The sequence below is a fragment of the Aethalodelphis obliquidens genome, unplaced genomic scaffold (assembly GCF_003676395.1).
Source record: "Aethalodelphis obliquidens isolate GAN/ISIS:26980383/991018 unplaced genomic scaffold, ASM367639v1 scaffold3, whole genome shotgun sequence".
Classification (NCBI taxonomy): Eukaryota; Metazoa; Chordata; class Mammalia; order Artiodactyla; family Delphinidae; genus Aethalodelphis; species Aethalodelphis obliquidens.
Window position 1 is genome coordinate 27,558,626 of NW_020837947.1, and position 16,632 is coordinate 27,575,257.

The window sequence follows — 16,632 nt, forward strand, 5'->3', positions numbered from 1 at the left end:
GTGCGCGGGCGTCTCACTATCGTGGCGTCTCTTGTTGCGGAGCACAGGCTCCAGATGCGCAGGCTCAGTAGTTGTGGCTCATGGGCCTAGTTGCTCCACGGCATGTGAGATTCTCCCTGACCAGGGCTCAAACCTGTGTCCCGTGCATTAGCAGGCAGATTCTCAACCACTGCTCCACCAGGGAAGCCCTAGACTTTGAAATTTTTTAATACTGAAAATGTCTTTGGTGATAATATTCTTATAGACAGTGCTTACCTGGTATACAAATTATTATAAATTATGAATTTTTATGTTATTCGGTTAAGAATCCTCTATCTGGAAACATACTAATTTTCGAATATTTTCATTAGTATATGAAATTCCTTCTGGACGTTTCATGAGAGAATTGTGTGGCCACCTCAATATCATTTATGATCTTTGCTGGTCAAAAGATGATCGCTATATTCTTACTGCATCATCTGATGGCACTGCCAGGTTAGTATCCTTGAGAAGTACTCGCTGTGTATGCTGCTTGCCCTCAAAGAAAGCAGAGCGAATGAATATAAAGTGATATAACTACTCTTATGCTTCAGTGATGTTTTGCTTATCAAGGAACCGTCATAAACATGCATCATACAGACTCACTGATTAAGAAGTAATGAAAACGTTTTTTCTAAAGGCATTCTGTTAAATATATTTCGTTTATGTAATATATAATGTTTCTAGTCCTCACTATCTTTAAATGATCATTTTGTACACTCTTTGATTAATATTTTGAGATGAAGTTCTTAAACAACTGAGATTTTTCCTGGAATATAAACTCTTGATGGCAGGGATTCTGCCTCCACTGTTAGCTGGATGCAGAGGCCAGGACATGGTGCTGCTCAATGCACGGTGTAGGGTCAGTAAACGAATATGCACCTTATGTTTTAAGAGCTTAATAGATTGTCAACTATTTGCACTGTTCAAAATGTCAGTTTTGAAAATAATTTAGCCGCTTCCAATTTAATAAGTATCACAATAAAATATTTTAAAAGTTACTTTTTTAATCTGTTACGTTTATTTCCTACCTCTGTTGTCTCTTTAGTATCTTTCTCTATTGATTTTTTCCTCTCATCTTAGAAGTATGTTTAAATCTCCTTATCTTAAGGAAATCTTTTTCTAAACTCCTCCTGCCTTTCAGGCTACCACATTATTTTTCTTTCTACACCATCAAGAAGCATCCTATACACACTGTCTTTACTTTCCCCCAGTTAGTCTGGCTTTCACTTCAAGCGTGCTATATAAACTTCCTTTGAGAGAGCTGCAGTTTCTTACTAATTTTCGGATCCACTGGCTAGTTTTAGTCCTTACCCTGTTTGCCTTCACTGCAATAATTCATTATTGACCAGTCTTGAAATATTTTCAAGTCATGGTTTTCATTGACAACCTCTTCTGTTTTCTTTTTATCAGTCTGACCAATTCTCATTCTCTTGTTCCCTTTCTTCTGCCTGTTCTCTGTACATGCTATCCCCAAGATCCTTTATTCGATGTCTTCTGTGGTTTGGTGTGCTTATCCTGGTCTCTCTCATCTCCTTGGCTTTGAATCTCACTTACATGCTAATGACTTGGAGCTCCTTCTCTTTTTCCGAATTCAACTTTGTATTACACACTTCTGCCTGGATTGCCCAGTGGCACCTCAGATCCATAACGGAAATCACCAAATTTTGTTTTCCTTTTTTAGCCCTCATATAGTTTTTAATGGCATCCTTATCCACCCTGTCTCCCAAGCTGGGAACTCAGAGTAGTACTCGTGTTTCTTTTCTACATACAGGTAGTTCTCAAGTATATTAATTCTGCCTCCTAAAAGTCTCACATTCTGTCACATTCTTTCTATCCTCACTGCTGTTGCGTTAATTCAAGTCCTTGTTATCTTTTGCTTAAACTGTTGCTGCTAAGCTTTCCCAGTGTTCACCCTCTAGCTCCTCCATCCCTGCTATGCTAAAATTCTTTCCAAAACCATCTTTCATAATGTCTTGACTTTAAAAATCTTTGCGCTTTGGAAAATATTCCAGTTCCTTAGCGTGGCATGACAGGCATAACCCTCATTGACCTTCTGTCGTCCCTTGTGCACTTCCCATGTACCCTCTGCCTCACCCACACAATCTTTTGAAATACCTTTAGCATCTTATCTTCTTTGGCATCTCCATGTTACCTGTGGGCTCTTCCTATGCTGACATGCCCTTCTCCTCCCCTTCCTGCCCAACTCATTCACTCAACACACGTCTAAATGCCTTTTGTAAGCCAGGGTGGGCTCCTAGTCATCATTTAAAACCCAGCTCAGATTTTACCATTTCTTGAAGTCAACTTGGGTTTCCTCGCACAGCATATATTGTAGTAAAGGATATTTTTTTCTTTATGTAGCTTGGAAGTTGATACTAATTTAGGACTCTTTACATCCTAAAAATACTGTTGTGAAGGATTAACTGAGTGAAGAGAGAAACGCTGTGGCTAGAACAAAAAAGGCAGTGGGGTTTTTGAAAGAGGTGAAGAATACTTACACTGAATGAGCTAAAGTCAAAAGGAAGAGAACCAGAGTTGCTAATGCTCAGAAGTGGCAGGAGTTCGGGTTTCTGCCCAGGTCCTCTGTTATCTTCTGGGGTCACCGTCACCTTTTATTGTTAGTGTCTCCTGAGTAACTGTTTTCCACTGGTTAGCTCTCTGCCAGATGGGCTTAACCTAAATCTCCGTCTTTAGTTATCTTCAGTATAATTTGAGAACACTACAGTTCAGCAGCTCCTAATATAATCAGAAAGACTTATCCATGTGTAATGGCTCCCAGATAGACCCATAAGGCCCCACTCTGCCCTCTCTTCACACACACTGTTTTAACTTTGGAATGTCTTTTTTCTTTCCTAATTCTGATAATTTTTGTTTGTGTTCATCTGGTCTTTACAGATTTGTATATCACTGTTCTTCTCTGTCTACGGACAATCTGATTTTTTTTCACAAACCCATTAATACATTTCTTTTGATCTTGGATTCTACCATTGCTTGGGTGATGAAAGCCATCATTGGTACCGATTCCGCTTTTATGTAAAATGCTTCATTTTTATTTTAAGATATTGTGTCTGTTCTAATTATATTGAGCTGTTTTTAAGGTACAGTTGCTTCATTTCTTCTTGTTGTATAGTATTTCAGATAATGCTGCTAAGATTTATTAGCAGGCCACTGAAGTTTTTATCTTTTAGCATCCTCCTTAATATTCCCTCCAAATTAGTGATTTTGTTCTTTCTATACGTACTATATTTCATGTTACATATGTTCATTGAAAGTATCACTGTGGTAAAAATGTTTATGCAGTGACACACATGCTTTACTTTTACTTGAAAACATGTTCTTTCACTTCCTTCATTTATTAGGTTGAATTCTTAGTAATTAAAGATCATATCCTGTATTTTAAGCAGCTGCTGAGAAAACTTATAGAATGTTATTCTTGAATAACAACTGTATTTTTTTTATAGATAATTTTGAAAAAGACTTAATTTGCTTCAGTTCTTAGACAGTAATTAAAAGGATGAACTATAAATCCCCATGTTAAAAAATTAATAAATTCTTCTAATTCTGATAACTTAAATTTTTAAAAATCGAGTGCTTCACACTCACAAAGCACCTGTTTGTTCCTAGATTTTGCCTATTTTTGCATATTGACTTGCAGAGTATCTAACTCTTAGAGTTTACTCTTGTCAAGACTGTAGCAATAACAATATTAATTTCTTTCAAATCACCTATTATATAAAGGAAGAGATAACAAGAGTATTAAACATAAAGTGAGTGCTCGATGATAGCCTGTTTTCTATAAAATATTGTAATGATTTTAATGTTATTTTACTCAAGTATTTATATAGTAATTTCAATGTGCCTTCTAAGTCTTTGAGATGTTTATGTTCATTATCTATGCTTTGAAATTACAAATATAAAGTTAATAGAATACCCTTTTCTCTAAACCCTCAACTGTAAGCACTTTGGAAAAACAATATACACAGCCTAAATGGGAAATCATTGAAATTTCTCCCTCTGTTTTGTTTTTTACTTATATTGTATTAAATGCAGTATTTTACCAACTATCCAATGTGTTTACTCAATGCCAAAAATAGGTAGGTTTAAAAAGTATAGACATATACAAGTACAGTTTTTTCATTTTACAGTATAGATTACAATTAGTAGAGGAATTAACCATTATGCTTGAAAATAACTATAAGAAATAGCTTTGTCAAACTGAAAGAACTCTGGCTATCCTATAATGTCATCACATTATTTTTACTGTTACAAAATTTACCATTGGTTGTTGTCACTTGCTTACTTTTATAAAGTCCATTGCTCATATTGGTTCTTAGAGAAATGTCTGCCTTTCAGAAGCAATATGTAACTTTTTTATCCTTTTCCAGGATATGGAAAAATGAAATAAACAATACAAATACTTTCAGAGTTTTACCTCATCCTTCTTTTGTTTACACGGCTAAATTCCACCCAGCTGTAAAAGAGCTGGTGGTTACAGGATGCTATGATTCTGTGATACGTATATGGAAAGTTGATATGAGAGAGGATCCTGCCATATTAATCCGACAGTTTGACGCTCACAAGAGTTTTATCAACTCTCTCTGTTTTGATATTGAAGGTATGTCCAAGAATATATGCCAGTTGAAGGCTAGTTACATGAAGAATTTTGAAAAATTTTCTGTTTCACTAGGATAATAATTATTTAAGCTTGAGGGTGACTTTATGTATCAGATAAAATTAAATATGTTTGTGCATATTTAGATTTATCCATATTTTGAAGATCATATGATAGACCTTGGTATAAATTTGGCACTGAGGGAATTGTTAGTTAATTTTGAAGTCAATAAATTTCTAAACATTTTGATTCAACTAATCTTTGCTGTAACAACCAGTCCTGTTCCAAATTGCAAAATATATTTCATTGGATTGGTGATTATTCCCTTAGTAGGTTTTTTAAAGGGCCGTTTTATGTAAAGGGTAAAAATGAGGAAGATGGGGGGTGGAAATCCCAGAGGAATATTGAAAATATATATTTTAAATGTAGCAACAGGATTTTTTTTAAGTACAGAAACATATAGAAGGGAGATTTGCAATTATTTAAAGGTTTAATCTTAGAATATGAGTATTAAGGATAGTGTTTAAAGGACATAAAATATAGGTTATTTTGTCAGCTGGAATAATAAAGAAATTCATTATTAAATAGTCACCTTTTCTATTATTTCAGATACTAGGTGTGTATAGCTATAATAAATTGGTATGGGATCCAGATCAAGATGATAATACTGCTAATGTACTCCGTTCAACCATAAGGATGTTTATAAGTAGGAACACATTCAGGAAAGGTCAACCAAGGATAGAAAGGCGTCTGAAAATTCTGTCATAATAGAAGTAGCTCATAAAAGAGAGATGAAGAATTTCTTCAAATATTTGGTTTAGATGTGGAAAAAAGAGAAGTCCTTCTACGTCGCTCTGTAGGTAGAAGTAGGGCCAAAACTGCAAGAAACAGATTTTCTTTGCTCAAAATTAGAAAGAACATTCTAATATACAGAGCATTTCATCAGTTGAATAAGCTACTTTTGTGTAAAATATTACATTCACAGTTGCTGAACAACCATCTGTTCATAATGGTTTGTAAGATATTCCTGACAGGTTATGAAGTTGAATCTGATGATCTCTGAGGTCCCATTCAACTGTAAGATGGTTTGACTCTAAGAAATTGATGCTGAACTGAAGCACCTGTTATTTATTATTTTATTCATTCCCTGGTCATTTATTGAGTTCCTACCAGGTCTCAGGTATTATGCTAACAGTATATATTAGAGTATAGGTGTTTTTCCAGGAATATAAAATAGATTATATAGGTTAATGAAGGTGAGCAATACAGATCATATTGGATATTTCAAATAATTTGTTTAGCTTTGGAATTTGAGCCACGTACACATAAACTGAGATTGCCATTTCTTTTTGTATTCAAATTCAGGTAGGTGACAAAGGGAAATAAATCATCAAAAATAATTCAAAAGGGTGAAGAATTCATTTAAAGATAGTTGGGATCTGACTGCCTTTTGGACTTTTTAAAAACTGTAATGCCTTTTACTAGCCCTTCAATTCTTTGTTTTATTGGGATGTGTTTTCCCAATTTCATAATATTTGTTTCAACCTCTGTGTGACATTTATATGTAAGTAATTTTATTTTTTTAAATAGGTCATCACATGTATTCAGGAGACTGCACAGGGGTGATTGTTGTTTGGAGTACGTATGTCAAAGTTAATGATGTGCAACACTCAGTGCGTCACTGGAGTGTAAATAAGGTATAGAACCATTTCATATTTGGGGATTTAATTAAAGAAATGGGGGAAAAAAATTGAACCACATGACTTTAAGATGTCAGGACAGATTCACTTTGTTATAAAGCAGAAACTAACACACCATTGTAAAGCACTTAGACTCCAATAAAGATGTTAAAAAAAAAAAAGATGTCAGGACATTCCATTCGTTCTTTTCAAAGAAATTAAGTTTTTCTCAGTCCCTGAGAAGTCAATTATCATGTCTTCCTGATGGCTAATTGATAATATAGTGACGTAGTGAAATTTTCTTCATTTTGGCCAGGCTTTTGTTTCTTATTTTGAGCCCTAATTTGCCCTATGGTATTCAGGGATCCATTGCTGAAATTTATGCAAAATGAGGTATATGTTATATCACCATCTGTACATAATAACTTATATTTTCTGCTATTTATATTATTTTTTTCTTGGTCTAATAACATCACTAAAAACACTGTGCTCAAGGTTTTGTTAACAGTGCTATCCCTCAAAATTGTGTGATCAAGATTATATAAGTATGAGAGGGCCTATCATTTAATCACAGTAATTGTTTCATTTGAAATATACTAAATTGGCAGAAACAAATGAATGATCTCATTTTTGAAGCAGAGTGTTTTAAAGATGGCTTGTATACCAAGCAACTTTGTTGGTGTATATCTAGCATGTTTAAGTTAAAAATACAAAATGAATCATTAAACCTGAGTTGTTTTTATATGTATTGATATAATTTTTGTCTTATATGCTATACCTGTGTTCTTCGGTTTTGTTCTTCTTCATAATAGATTATAATTGTCCCTGTTTGAAAAAAAGACATTCTACATGAAAAAGAATTTCCAGGAACTTTAGTTAAATCTGTTGAATCTGTCAGATCTGTTTAAAAACCAGTCTATTCTATTTTTAGTCATTCTCATCTAGTCTGTCAGATTAATGAATGATGGCTTGGGATTCATGTTGTAGCCTAATTTCACACACTTCGAAAAGAACTTTCTAATTACTTATATATTGATACCTAAAGGATTGGCAAGGCTCCAAAGGCACCATTTCTAATCATTTGAGTCTACAATGCAGAGTCTATTATTTGTATTAAAAATCATGTGTTTCTTTACCTCAATATAGTAACCAAAAGGCAAATATACCTTGGAAATCTGCCTCCTGGTGGTTACTTGAGAGAGTTGAAAATAGAAAGTTAGGAAATGAGCTGGGATGTCTTTTTAGTAGCTTATGTCCTAGGACAGATGGGAAACTGCGATTTCTTACGTGGTTCTCTTCAACCAACAGTGGGGGGAAGGATGCTGGGTTATACACATCTGTCCCTTAAGATGAGGTGTCCATGTGCTGTTGCACACACTCCTTGGTATAGGGCGTGGTCTTTAGAACTAGGGCTTGAGCATGAATATGATAAAAATATGAAGGAACTCATTAACAGATACTACAAACACTGAAGCTACCAGCAGCTTTCTCAAACCTGTACCTAACACTTAACTTGTTATGCAGCCTTGGTTTTGATTTTGCACATTTGCATCTGTGTAAGTGTTGCTCCAATTGCTCACACCTTCAGCAGTGCATCTCCACCTCCAAATCATTGTAGTTGGGCTCAGTAAAATCCCCATCTATGGTATCAGTATTTGACTTTATTCTGTAACTTGTAAAAAGCTGACAGCAGGTTTTAGCACCAAATGGCAGTAGGAGGGGCTCAGCTACTGATACTAGGATTGTAGCAGTTTGTACCCCACCTCAGCTGGTGCCAACCCACCTCTGAAGAGGAGACCCTCTAAGAGAAGCGAGCAAGAATAATAAGGGGTCCTCGAGGGAGAAGAAGGCTAATTCAGAATTCTGCCTACAGGTTAAAGCAGACCCTCTCTTGACTCTTTAGACTTTAGTTTAAGCAGTTTTGCATTTGCAGTTTTTTTCTTTCTGCTGGTAATCGAAACAAGAACCTTTGGAAATTGTCCTTATACACGGCTTGTTCAGGCAGATTCTCCTTCAGTGTTTGTGTCTTTCTTGACATCATTAATCAGGTCTATTTATAGTCTTCTTCTATAAGTAGAAGATTTAGCTGCCTTAAGTATCAAAAAAAAATTACAATCTAAACTAAATTATTTCAGAATAAGATGCTGATAATTTACCTTTTTCAGGACAAGTGGAAATAGATGTATGAAGAAATAATCTGAGACTGAAATAGAACTTGAGAGCTAATTCTATACTTAATTTCGAATTTATAAAAATTGGAAAGTTTCTTATCTGATGATAAACAGACAGTGTAGTGTTAGAAGATGTGTTTGTAGAAAGTGCTTCTTGTTTGGGAATATACTACAAAAACACTAATTAAATATGGTGTTACATAACAACCAAAAAATACATTTTAGCAGCTTTATTTTCATCCTTAACCTGAAGTTACTTGGAATAATTTTGCTAACAATTTTTAAACATCCTGTATTGTGCAATTGAAAATGACATCTTAAAATTAAATTTGTACACTTAAAAGGGCTTAACTTTAGACAAACTTTACAGTGGTAATATTTTATAATCTTTTTTAAAATCATTTTAGGAAATTAAAGAGAGTGAGTTTAAGGGGATTCCAATAAGTTACTTGGAGGTTCATCCCAATGGAAAACGTTTGTTAATTCATACCAAAGACAGTACTTTGAGAATTATGGATCTCCGAATGTAAGTATATTTCAGTATTTGCAGGTTAAGTGCTCATAGAATAAGTAATGATTTAATTCATATTTATAAAGTGCAGCTGTGGTTCTCAACTAGAGAATTTTGTCCCTCAGGGGACCTCTGGCAGTGTCTAGAAACACTTGCATGTTTATTCCAGTATCTGGTGGATAGAGACCAGAGATATCACTGAGCATCCTGCAGTGCATGAGACAGGCCTCTGCAACAATTATCTGACCCAAAATGTGAATAGTTCTTAGGCTGAGATGTAGTCTACTGTTTTTTATTTTCACAATAAAAAAAAAGAAACTACTGCCACCACATATCTTTTATCTTTATGATATTGGTTTAACATAGTATTATGATCTATCATGCCTGAATGAGAGGGCTTTGATTCATACATCCTTGTTTTTCCTTTTTGTTTTGTTTCTAAAAGAGGCAAATGAAAAGAGATATTTTTAATGTAAAAGGCAGAAGCAGAGTTCTAGGAAAACCAGCATGGACTTCTGGTGTGCTTTGGTTTTGCCGTTAAAAGTTCCTGTAAAACAAATGAGAGAAAGCTATTTTATTAAATTTCATTATTGTATTTAGGAAGGCAAATGTGGTAATCCAGGTTAGTTTATTCTGCAATCATCACTTTAGGGCTAACCATTAAGCCCTTCAGTATTTATGTAGAACTGTTTGAGACACTGGCATGGGTGCTGTAGGAGAATGATAAGCAGAATTTGTTCATCAGGAATTTATAATCTAGTTGTACTACCTCCAAAATAACATACAAAACACTTAGGCTACATTGTGAGATCTTCAAGGACTGGAATCTGCTTATTCTTTTTTTCTATACATCGTACCCACGTCATACCTAACAGATAGCAAGTACTCAATAAGTATTTTTAATGAGTATAAATACATAATAAAAGGATTGTATTTTTCATGGCAACGGTAAAGCTGATAGCTATAATATAGTCTTCTGTTAAAGGCTCTGTGGCAAGACTGGTCTTTGAGCTCAATCTTGAAGGATGGGTAGAATTTAGACAAGATGGCAGCGTCCTCACTAGGGTGGAAAACATGAAAAGCCTGGAATAAAGTTTGGAGGTAGAATAATAGAAGCTGTATTCAGGGCAGAGTGAGTTAGTCTGTATGAGCATGGGTTTCTTGCTAAGGAATGCTGAGAGAGAATCCAACAGAAATTAGAGCCAGACTCTAGAAGACCAGGCCTGCAGAGTTTGGTTGTTCTCTTTTTAAGCAGTATAGTATTCAGCCTATGATCATGCTTGGGCTCTAGAAGAAAACTGCTTACAGTCAAATACTGCCTGTTCCACCCCTTACTAGCTGATTAATCTTCCTGTGTCTCTCTTTCCTCATCACTCAAATGGAAGAAATAATATGCCATCCTCATAAGTGTTTTGTGAGGGATAAACTAGTTTATACATTTAAAGTACTTAAAACATTAACAGACATAGCAGAAGTGTTTGACCCAGTAACCTTAGGTTTAGTTATTTATGTTAAGAAAATAATTATGAGGCAGTGCAAAAATATATATATATACACAAGGTTGTTCACAGAAATCATATTCATGGTAGGGGAAAGCTGGAAACATCCTAAGTGTTATCCAACAATAGAAAATTTCTTAAGATACATTTAGACAATGGTATAGTATATGCCTATTAAAATGATAACGCGTAATCTTTATTTTCTGACATGGTGGCCATTATTCATGACTCATTGTTGACTGAAAAAAGCAGATAACAGAGCAGTATATGTAATATCTTCTCTGTAAACCAGGGATGATAATAGTACCTACCTGGCACATAATAAGCGCTAAAACAGTGTTAGCTGTTATTATTCATAAGTTAAAAAGCCTGGAAGATTATATACCATATTTAATAGATGATTCAATAATGTTTTGTCTAATACTTCTGCAATGATCAAGTATTTCACATGGAGAAAATATAAGAATATAAAAATTCTGTTCATTTTTTAGTAACCAATACAAATGCTACTTCCAAAGTAGTCTTTTGCTCCATAGCTAGAAATCATCTCTCCTATCCAAATCTGAAAAGTACTCCTTCTGTTCTTTTGTGGCACTTTCTACATCCACTTTCTATTTTACTTTAATGCATTTCTTCTCTCTCCTGCTAAATTATAAGCTCCCTGAGCTCTGGGATTATCTCTTCTTTATTCTGCATCCATCATAGAATGTATCCTGCATAACAGATTCTCACAAGTTGTTTGTTAAATGCAAATGAAGTATTTAACAGTTTTCCTACCACCAGTCTTTTAAATGGGTAAGACAGGTTTCATTTGTAAAATCTTTTTGGTTCCTAGATTAGCAGCAAGGAAATTTGTAGGTGCAGCAAATTATCGAGAGAAGATTCACAGTACTTTGACACCATGTGGGACTTTTCTCTTTGCTGGAAGTGAGGATGGTATAGTATATGTTTGGAACCCAGAAACAGGTAAATAATATTTCATCAAACTTAAACATTTGTTTTGTTTTGTTTTTGATGAAGTATAAAAACTACAATTTTATGTTGTAATTTTCAAGGAAATTCTGATTTCAGGTTCTCAGTTATGTTTTTCAAAATTGGAAAGCTGATAATGGAATTCAGCTGCAGTCTAAATTTATATTAAATTCTGTTCTTTATGGTTTTGATATCTTCATGGATTTAGAATTTCACATTGTAATTCAAGGTGTATTCTTTCCTTGCTGGTAATGAGATATTGTTGAACTTAGAGAAGTGTTTAATGATGACTGTAATACAAAACACAGTATTATAAACTGAATTTAGAGTACAACTAGGTATACAAATGGTTAACCATCTTCATTTTTATTAGAAACAAACATACTTCTGTCAGTTTTGGATGTCTGAAACTTAATAGCAATTTTACTGTAATTCAGGTTTGTTTGTTGTTTTTTTTTTTTTTTGTGGTACGTGGGCCTCTCACTATTGTAGCCTCTCCCGTTGCGGAGCACAGGCTCCGGACGTGCAGGTTCAGCGGCCATGGCTCATGAGCCCAGCCGCTCCACGGCATGTGGGATCCTTCCGGACCAGGGCACGAACCTGTGTCCCCTGCATCGGCAGGCGGACTCTCAACCACTGCGCCACCAGGGAAGCCCTGTAATTCAGTTTTTTTTTGAATAACATAAGCTATTATATTGGGCAATTCATTTGTGCTTCACCTTGCTTTTTAAAAGAAAAGCCAAAACTACATAAACATTTTTTTTTAGCAGTAGAAAGAATTTTATAAAAGTTACTTTAAAATTTCTTTAAGGAGCAGTATTTGACTTCAGCTTTTTATTTTCTTCATCTTTCCCTTTAGGCATTTTTGACTAGTCAGTTCACTTATAGTTTTTCTTTTTTCTTACTATATTTTGATACTTCAGCATCAGTTCAGAAGTGTTCATAAATCTCTTTTCCCCAGCAATCCGTGGAACTGGATTCTTTGCTTTTTGAGTTCTGATTTTCAAACTTAAACTTCTGCTGTAGGCCTCTTTTAGTCATTAATAATCATATGCATCTTTAAAGCAGATGGTACGTCAAACAGCCTCTGGAAGAAATATAGAAAAAATTAATTCCTCACTAAACCTCTCCCAACCAGAGTGTCTTTAGTTTTAATCCTGACATTCCTCCCCTAGTTCTCCCTGGAGTTCTTTGTTAGTTGTCATTTGCTCAGCTCTGTCAGATCTCAGAGTCAGGTCTTTCTACTTCCAAGCTCTTTGTCTTTATTTCATGCCTTGAATACCTCCGTGGAGAGGTTGGACTGAGAAGTAGAAAAAGGAGGGCCAACAGAATGAAAAATAAAGATAATTATTTAATATAGTGGTACTCAAATATTTATAAGTTTTTAAGGTGTTCATATAAATAACGTGAGCTTTATCATTACTTACTATAAATCTTTTTTAATAAGCTACAGAATAATCTTCTAATGAGAAGTATCTGAGATGGTACAAATTATTGAATGTCTTTTCTTATTTAGGAGAACAAGTAGCAATGTATTCTGACCTGCCATTCAAGTCACCCATTCGAGATATTGCTTATCATCCACTTGAAAATATGGTTGCATTTTGTGCGTTTGGGCAGAATGAGCCAATTCTTCTATATATTTATGATTTCCATGGTAAGTCCACCACTTGATAAGAGGAGAATATTTAGAGTAACCTTTACATTTAGACTGAACCGGAAATTATGAACTCTGAAAACTGTCATCCTTTGTATTAACAAAGCTCTCTTGAATATACTATGAAAGCCAAGCAACTTAAAAAGATCATATTATTATTATAACATTTTATTTTTCCATGAGCACTATTATTATGGAGTTTAAATATCAAAAGTACACATAATGGTTGTGCTCTTACGTTGTAATCACAGAAAGGTAGTCATCACTTCCTTTGTAAATCAATTTAAATAAATAAAATTCACCTAAAAATTATTTGGGAATATGTCTAAATTAAAAGATAAATAACATTTAGGAAATATGGATTTGTAATGTTTTTAGTTGAATATTGAGTTAATTTCCTATTTGTTTTTCTTTTTTACTAAAGCATATAGTTTAAATAAGTTGTAATTTTGAGAGTTTCTTAACATAAAAGAAGGCAAAAAAATCAAGCGTCAATGAAAATGAGATCTGGAATTAGAAATCTAACGTCTTTTTCTACAGTAAAATTACACTATTCTATAAATTTGGAAAATAATAAGGAAATAAAGACTTCGGACACATTTTTCAGAAATAGTATGGCATTATTAGAATTATCTGGATTTATGCTATTTTTCATATATTTCTTTAATTTTTGTCCTGAAATTAGGATTTCAGTGTTCTGCATGGTATTGATAGTGCTGACACTCTCAAAATTGCAGTTCCATTTTTTCATATATTAATTATTGTACAAAAGTAAATGGTTTTTATTACTCTCTGTTTTGTTTATGATATCATTCACTGTTTTTGCTAAGCTAAGATGGCTTTCACACAACGTCATAAATGCATAAATATGCAAATATGTATACAGGTAACATTGCTGTGGAACTATCTAGACAGAGTGTTTTAAGTTAATGGAATGCAAGTGGTTAAGCTTACTGCATTAATACAGTGTGAATTGGTTAATGTTTGTGATAAGTGCTAAGTGTTGGGCAATTGAGTTAAGCTCTAAACCTGAAGTTCTTGATCATAGTATGGATTTTATTATGCCTTTACAGGTGAATTATATAAGAAAATAATGTGTAAAATTGAGATTTATCCTGTTTTAAAGAATTTTACAAAGAATAAATAATAAATTTCTCTGACACATATTCAGATTTACAGAACAGTATTACTGATGGTGGAATTGTTAAACAACACAATACCACTTACTATTACAAACAAATTTAGCAAAAGTAAACACTGCCTGACTATGGGAAAAGACAAGTGGATTTCTCAAATCATCCAGTGTCCAAGTTTGTTGTCTAGTTCAAACATATGTCCTGAAACAGGTCTCTCTTTTATACACTTCAAATCTTCACAGAAAGAAGAGTTATACCTATTTACTTTGTAATGGGAACTGTTATATAGGAAATAGGCACTCAATTAATTTCCTCAAACTCTTCAGAAGTTTCACCACAGTTTTCATTGAATTTCTATTTTGCTTTTTAGGCTTTTGAAATTTTCACTACAAACTGCAGTTGAAAGCTCCAGTCTCATCTTTTTTCTTTAGTTTATTTTTTGTCTTTGATAGAAGTTCATCAGTAGATTAGACCAGTTAGGTTTGTCCATTTGGTTTTGTGACAATAGACATTTAGACTAAGAAGTCCATTCTAGAAGCATAAGTAGAAAGAGCCAAGTGTTCAGGAGTTCAAAAACATTTAGTTTTAGGCTCAGTTCTGTTTCTTTAGTGGCCTTGCACAAGCCTCTTGCCTTCCTGAAGCTCCATTTCCCTATCTAGTAAATGGTCCTACAACTACTAATATCTGTCCTACCTAAGATTTTTTTGCGAGGGTGCTATGAGACAGGGACTGTGAAAGTACTTTGTAAGTTGATACGCACTATACTAAAACAAACAAAAAAGATACAGTGGGTTGTTACCGTGCTCATCCAACCTGTATACACTTGACTCTATGGGAACTTATGTTTTAATATGCTGATAAGCCTCTCTGTGTGGAATGAAATGGAAAAAAAGGTTTTTTTCCCTTTCTTTCACTCTTTCTGTTGGTCAGCCCTTTCCTTTTATTTAGTAGAGTGTGTACCTTTCTAGATCAGTTGTATTAGAAAATAAATGCATAAAGTTAAGAACATTATGTTATGTCCACAGTATCTTAATGTAAATGAGGGATTTCCATGAGTGTTTTAGAAATTTAAACGTTCAGTTAATACACATATTAAATAAAAATATTTTGTGCAGTGTATTTCGAACACAATTTTTGATATACTAACACACCTTTACAAACAAAACTCAAAATGTTTCAACACATTCTCCCAACTCTTTGCTGCCTGTTTTTAAAAAGAAGCAGTTTAGGAAAAAGTTATGTGATCTCAAGCAGTCCAAGATTTAGCACAGTTCTTGTGAATGGTATATAACCATGAAAAAATGAAAAGTTGTTTCAGACTCTAAAATATTTTGCTCATTAGATACAGGCCAGAATCATGAAGGCTTTAAACTTTTTCAATGAAAATTATAACATTTATTACTGACCTATTATACCTTTGCCTTATATTTTATTTATCTTTTAACACAGGACTACTTTGCTCACACTTTCTTGTCTGAAAATAAAGTTTATAAGTAGTTTTACATAAATGTTTTAATGGTAAAAAATTTGAAAGATACAAAACAGTTACATGATTTTTTAGATAGTATTTATCAGAGCAGCTGATACATTTAGGCAATTTTTAAGGAAAATGGAGCAAGCTCATTTTTTTTTATCAGTTAAATAAGCTGTGAATGAGACCACAGTGGTAGCTAAATGTATCATCCATCTTTCAGTTCTAGCAAAATCTGTGAAGAGTCAGCAAGCGTCTTTCCCTGTTAAGCATGTGTTCAGGTTGTGGTCTTTTGGGTCTTTCATTCTACTGACTTTTTGCTTTTTTTGGTAAGAAATATGATTTTTACTTTCAGAAGGCAGTTTTATTTGCCTGATGTTGAAAGGGTTAATCATCTAGTAATACAAAATTTAGTCACAGTGTACCACAAATAATGTACTTTTAGGATTCCCATAATAACAGAGTACTAGTCAGAGAAACGGCTTCTAATGAATTAAATGTATGAAGCTAGACTTCAGCAATTAATGTTCTGTTATTAATCAATCTCTAGGATCCTGTTCTACATGTAATGATAATTATGTCTAATACTTACAAAGCATTTTCCATGTTCCTGGTACTATTTTAAGCACTTTACCCATATTTTTTAAAGTTTTCACAATAATCTTATGAGATAGGTATTATAATTATTCCCATTATGGGAGCCAGGACTTGGATCCATACAGGCTGGACTTGGAGTCCATGCTCTCATTTGCTACACTAAACTGCCTTTTTAGCAGATTTCCTGAAATATTAGCTTTTGATTGTGTAATATGCAAACTTTTTTTTTCTACAAAACTGTTTATTTTATGCCTCTCTGTGGAGTATGCAGTTTCTTTATATTGTCTATACTTTGTGGGAAGCAGA

At 33.9% G+C, this 16,632-nt stretch overlaps 1 protein-coding gene across 4 annotated transcripts in view; it reads left to right on the forward strand.

Annotated features, from left to right (window-relative positions):
- AHI1 (Abelson helper integration site 1) overlaps positions 1 to 16,632 on the forward strand; it is a 215,619-nt gene that overhangs the window by 47,503 nt on the left and 151,484 nt on the right. For all 4 annotated transcript variants that reach the window (XM_027085763.1, XM_027085773.1, XM_027085784.1 and 1 more), the window contains 6 exons: positions 351 to 474; positions 4,407 to 4,636; positions 6,224 to 6,330; positions 8,891 to 9,009; positions 11,329 to 11,459; positions 12,982 to 13,122. In XM_027085763.1, coding sequence (XP_026941564.1) covers positions 351 to 474; positions 4,407 to 4,636; positions 6,224 to 6,330; positions 8,891 to 9,009; positions 11,329 to 11,459; positions 12,982 to 13,122 — 852 coding nt within the window. The remainder of the gene's footprint in view (positions 1 to 350; positions 475 to 4,406; positions 4,637 to 6,223; positions 6,331 to 8,890; positions 9,010 to 11,328; positions 11,460 to 12,981; positions 13,123 to 16,632) is intronic.